This window comes from Diadema antillarum, unplaced genomic scaffold, assembly GCF_040938485.1.
Source record: "Diadema antillarum isolate AM-2024a unplaced genomic scaffold, OU_Dant_1.0 scf00000020, whole genome shotgun sequence".
In the NCBI taxonomy this organism is placed as follows: domain Eukaryota; kingdom Metazoa; phylum Echinodermata; class Echinoidea; order Diadematoida; family Diadematidae; genus Diadema; species Diadema antillarum.
The window spans coordinates 2,743,040-2,749,216 of NW_027270909.1; the positions used below are offsets into that span (position 1 = coordinate 2,743,040).

The 6,177-nt window shown below is 36.1% G+C and overlaps 1 protein-coding gene across 1 annotated transcript in view; it reads left to right on the forward strand.

Annotated features, from left to right (window-relative positions):
* The window catches only part of LOC139728967 (RB1-inducible coiled-coil protein 1-like), a 29,366-nt gene extending 26,078 nt beyond the window's left edge, over positions 1 to 3,288 (forward strand). Inside the window, exons 15-19 of the mRNA XM_071639896.1 lie at positions 570 to 663; positions 1,101 to 1,156; positions 1,932 to 2,081; positions 2,638 to 2,686; positions 3,193 to 3,288. Coding sequence (XP_071495997.1) covers positions 570 to 663; positions 1,101 to 1,156; positions 1,932 to 2,081; positions 2,638 to 2,686; positions 3,193 to 3,288 — 445 coding nt within the window. The remainder of the gene's footprint in view (positions 1 to 569; positions 664 to 1,100; positions 1,157 to 1,931; positions 2,082 to 2,637; positions 2,687 to 3,192) is intronic.
* Positions 3,289 to 6,177: the final 2,889 nt, after the last annotated feature.

Genomic DNA, 6,177 nt, shown 5'->3' on the forward strand with positions numbered 1-6,177 from the left:
GCAGTGATTGACATTTGTGTGTAGCTGCCAAGGACTATGTCACCTCTTGAGGATACTGTAGCATTCCCATAACAAAAAGTGAATAACAAAATTAAGCAAATTGAAAAAATAACAAAAGAAGTTCCAGAAATATAATGTAGAACATTGCTTTGATATTGAGTTTGCAAAGGAAGAGCTTCGTATACCTTGTAAAATATACATATTTCATCTTATACCTCTTCACATTTCTGTTACCGGAAAAGTGGTTATTTTTTGCGTGAGTACTTGTTTTGGGCTCGGCTGGCTGAGATGAATTTCGCATGTTTTTAATTCCACTGAATCAAGACATTTACATTAGTGGAACATATGACACCCAAAAATATTCGCGTGTTTTTATTCTCATGCTGATCTCTGGTCGTGCTAAATGCGCGAAAATTTCCACCTCGAAAATTTCCACTTTTACAGTATATGGCTGCAGTAATCGTGAATGCTAGTCCACCAAACTTGCCTAAATGTAATTACTCCTTAGTTAACCCCTATGGTGTTTTGTTTTGTTGTTGTGTGGTATTTCTTTTTCATGGTAACCATAGCGATGGGATGACTGAGATCACAGAGACCCAGGATCAACTGAAAGCTCTCCTCCACACCAAGGAGCAAGAATGTCACACCCTCAAGAGACAGCTGGTGAGGACAGTGATACCAGGTTTCCATGGAAACATGGAGAGCATCAGTCATTGATTATTACAAAATCAATCAATCAATCAATCAATCAATCAATCAATCAATCAATCAATCAATGAATCAAATGTTTTTAAAAATTGCTCCTGAAGTTTGAATTTGAATAGCACTTTAAAGTGCAATAGTGGTCAAATAAGAATACTCGAAAAAGAATTCTGTTTGTAAGTGGAAAACTACTATAAACTATGCTGATGATGTGGCGAAGATGAATTGTCACGTACGTTGCAAGAAACTACCTACCTAAAGAGAGAGAGAGAAAAAAAAAAACCCCTTGGATTATCATCTGTCACATTTCGTATTTACAGTGATGTTCACATTCTTTGTGATGAATCAGAAATGTGTGTTGAAAATATTAATTCCTTTTTATCGCCTAATTTGCATAGATGCACATGAGGACATCTTCTCTGGGGGGCAGGATGGAGAAGGTGTCAATATCAGAGTAAGTATTTTTCCCCAACAGAGCAGAGTTTGGAGCCATTATGTAACACCTGAGCCATACTACCATTTATGCCATTATTTAAATCACATGTAAGCACTTTTGTTTTATTGAGCTGAACCTACTGAGAAGAGTTTGAAATGTAGTTGTAAAACTGAGGGTGCATTTCCTCTTACCTATGAAAAAATTATTTCCCCTCTTGTGAAAGTGCAAGATTTAAAGAATATAAACGCAGTGTTACAGTTTGATATTATCTTCATTACTGATTGATTTGCTATTAATTACTGTAAAAGTGGAAATTTTCGCGGTGTTCAAATTTTCGCGCATTTCGCGCAACCAGAAACTAGCGCGAAAATAAAAGCACGCGAATATTTTTGCTTGCCATATGTGCCTGTGCGTGATGTCTTGATTCCGCGGAAATAAAAACACGCGAAACTCTTCCGACCCGGCCAAGCGCGAAAAATTAGTCACGCGAAAATATCCACTTTTACAGTACCTGGAACTGTCTCCCCATTGTGTCTCATATTGATTGTTTCTTCACCTGAACAACTATATTATATATCAAGGGGCACATATCAAAACACCTAGTTCAGTTTTTGAATATGAAAAATACTGATTTGATTTTTAAAACAAACAGTCATTACTGTAATCCATATGTACATAAGTAATTGTCAAAGAATGAATGATATTATTGTGGTTGTCACCTTGTCCATTCTCATCAAAAATGGCTGAAATTATTAATTTTGTTGCATTGTCTTTTTGTTTCTCTAACCTTTAGCATCAGCATCGGGGACCTCATCTTCGTCTTCTTCCAGGAGGGGCAAGAGAACTATATGGTGTACAGCTTGGAACCCACCCTCTACTTCTTACACACTGAGTCACTGGCGGGTCTGGGACTCAAGACTAAGCTGCAGCAACCCAGCAAATTGTGAGTAGAGCTGTCTTAATAAAGGTCAGTAACGCTTTGCCGACCACCTGTCCAAGAGTACCTCGTGGTCTGCGAGTTATCATTTCTGAGTGCTGTTGACGTCGCGAGACAGAATTTTGAGAACTGTCATTGACTCTTAAACTTAGCCCCTCTCCCTCCAGAGACCTTCCCTCCCCTTTCCAGAAAACAAATAAACAAACACACAAAAATCAAGTCTTGATTTTGCTTTCAAACTGAAGGCAAAATCCTTTCTGCTTGTAGCACTGTAATGAAGTCAAATGTAATGAAGTAATCATCTCTTCTAATATGACAAACATTGGTGTGTTTTGGATTCTTCTGACTTGTAAAAGTCTTTGCTCAAGACTTAAAAGATAGTGTAGTATACATCTGTACATTAACAAGGAAGTGGACCCTTATGATAGAGATGTAGAAAAAGAGATAGCAGACTTGAAAAAAAGGCTGTGTCAAATGACATCTCTCTTGCTTCTCCCTCAACCCCCCCCCCATCTCTCCCCCTCTCTTTTTTATCTCTCATTCTCTCTCTTTCCCTGGACAGTTGGACCATAGCACGGATCACCGACAAGGAATACTGTCAGGCTAAGAAGGTGAGTTGTGGAGGGATATTGATCTCTTCCACTCTTTTATGTCTCATCATTTTGTGGTAGGAATTAGAAAAGACCATTATGGCAGAGTTTAAGTATTTCAATATCTTTTTTGAATGAGTTTCACTAGGAGGAAACTGGCAGAAAATACATGTATGCATGCCTACAATGTACCTCTGCACCTTTCTCCCCAGTTTATAAGATCATTATGTGTGATATGTTGACACTGCTGTATGCAGCTGTTTGAAACATATGAAGTAGTAGTAAACAGTAGATATTGGGCGAAACTATGACAAAAGAGTAACTTAATACTCATGATCCCTATGTGGATATTGGAGCAACAAAAACTTTCCATTTTGAAGAGCTGAAAAAAATGTAAGATTTCCTGTTACCTATCTAATTTATAAAGGCAACGATGGAAAACTAACATACGTCATATGAAGTGTGTGATGACATTTTACCTTCTGCTGCTAGTATGTTCATGTGTTATCATATTTTATGTTGCCTAGGCCCAGAATAGATTCAAAGTCCCAGTTGGAACCAAGTTCTACCGAGTGAAGGCCGTGCGCTACGACCCAAAGTTGGAGCAGGTCCCACGGAAATGATGAAGAGGAGATCAAGATGGCGGCTGATAAAATGTAATAATTATAAAAACAATTTTGTAATAAAAGCCTTTAACTTAATGATGAGATCATGATAATTGAAAACAATAGTGATGACAAAATTTGATTTTGATAATGTTAAAGATAATAATAATAATGATGATTATAAATGATGATAGTTGTTAGACTGGTGATAATTATAGAATAGTGTAATGATGCTAATAGCAGTAAATGGAAGATCCCTGAATAGATTTTAGGTCCCAGCCGAAACTTAGTTTTAACAACCCAGAATTGCAACGGGTCGCTGGTAAATTAGGAATAAGAGGCAACGATGATGATCAGGGAAATTAATTGTGGTTATTATTATAAATGTGATAATGACAATAGATCAGTATTGATAATGACTTGATAATAACAATAGTAGCAGTAGTAGTAGTAGTAGTAGTAATGATAATAATAATAATATTGAAATGATATAATGAATCTGATAGTAGTTATTATTTGTGATAATAACTGACTGAGTAGAGCAATACAACCATAATAATGATAGTTATATCAGATAATGATATTAACTACGTACTAGCACACACATCTGCTAAAGAAGGCACTTTTGCATGATAACAGAAATGTTGAGAATGATGCATTATTTAGTGTAAACTTGTGACATGAATAGTAATGACACAACCGATTTAAACACAAAGTTTGCCAAAAATCCAAAATAGCAGTTAATGTAATTCAGGAATTGACAAAGTATCAAAGGAAGAGAGACTTTGATTGGTTGGAATCATACAGACGCAGACACAAGCAGAGCTGACTTAAGTAGTCTGTCGTAGGACTGTTCCAAAAGTACATGTATATTTTCAACCCCAGACCTCTCGGACCACTCCTTGGACAGTTTTGCAGCGGATGAATTTTGATCAAAGCCTGCCACGATCGAGTACGTCGACTTCAAGAAGTTCGATATTCACATTTTGTGGGAGCCATGCCGAGCATTGCCTTGTCTGATGAGAACTCCCAGTTTGAAAATTCCCCTTTGCTTGACCGGCGACCAGTGAGGATCAAGCAGGAACCGGTGAGATTTGTGCAGGAGATGGAACGCAAGAGGTCAGAGGTCAGAGGTCAGAGGTAGCTAGTAGGGAGTCTTTGTGTAGCTTGTTCGTCCTGTACATGTTTCAATCAAGATAGATTGAAACCTAGTCTAGCGTAAACTTTAAGTCTACCTTTAATCATGCTTTTGTCTGGGTTTCCTCACGAAGTAGCATTTTTTCTATTCTTGAGGAATTTTTTTTATTGAGATATGTTTCCTTCCTCACAAATTATATAAATGCAAAAGGCTTTAAAACATCTCTTAGGACTGTTTTGATGTGAGAAAAATGTGATGTAGTCACAAACTGCTCATGGTTTATAGAATTTCATTTTTATATTTTCAGATCCTTTTCCTGTTCTTTCCCTTTTTCTTCTTTTTATTTACTTTCCTAGCCTAGATGCTACAAATACTTGACTAGTGAAAATAGTTTTTGCCTAGTGGTAGCAGACAACCAGGCGGACAAATTTAGACATAAAACAACAAAAAAACATTAAAATGTAAAATGTGAGAAAATTTGGAATAACATGCCATTTTGAAATCTTAAACTTGGCTTTAAGATGCAATGCCACACACATTTATATTGTTACATGTGCTGTACTTTAATGTCAAAGGGTGTCTGTCAGTTTTTGTGAAATTGTTCCTAGAAGTGATATAACTTGGCGTTTGAATGCCATGATATGAACGCTGAATGTTACCTACTCAAGAGAGTCGCAATGTGCAAGATGTTGCTTTATATGCAAGGCTCATTTATGCTGCCACTAACCTTGAAATACTCATACCTGTATATATGGTGATCATATGAATCAATATTCTAATTCATTATAGCGCCTTTCAGTTTGTGTAGAAATCAGACTTTTTTTTTCAAATCTCTCAGGTATGGACATGTAAAAACAACGGGGAAGAAATTACCAAAGCCCAGCGCAAACTAGAATTGTGTGCTCTTTCATTTGAAAGTTTCTCCTTGCCTTGTGTCTTTTGTTTTCTCAAACTTTATACTGCATGAGCATAGCAAAAACCACACTGGGTTATTATCACTCCATAGAACAGGTTAATATTTACTTCCCTTTCTGTCCGTTTGCCACTGTAGCAACTCGGCAGAAGGCATGTTATTGCATATATGACTGTCTGGTTAAATTTGGGTATAGGAAGCGAAGTACGAGAGATTCGCTGCAAACCCTCACATGTCTTTCACAAATCATTCTGTAATGGAACACTTGTGCAAGGTTAGTGAATTAAGTAATGATATGTTGTGATGAAAAATTATATAATATCATTACTTTTATCATTATTATCATTGTATTAGTAGAAGTGGGAGAAACAGTGATAATACTAATACATACTACTACTGCTACTACTTATTATAATGAAAAAAGTAATAATATTGACTAAGATTTATATCAAAATAACACTGTCATTAATACTACTACTATTTCTATAAAGTACTACTGCCACTGATGATAATTTTGATGATGATTATAAAAAAAGTTATTATTGTGATGATGATGAATTATACAAATCCAATTATGATTTTTTTTTATCGAACAATCTTATATACCTTTCTCAGTAATTGAACACTTTTAGCAAACATAGATTACACACAGGCCCATTATTATCACATCAACATTGTTGGCCCGCCCATTATAAAAAATGGGAGATATTTTAACATTCCAATGCTTTGCTGAAACCATCTTACACCAGCTTCCCTCCAAGTTATCATACTTGCATTAAAGCAAGAGAGCAAAAGCTCTACACATGCATAATATAAGGATGTTTGGTTAGGAATTTGGATGAGGAATTTTGGTTTT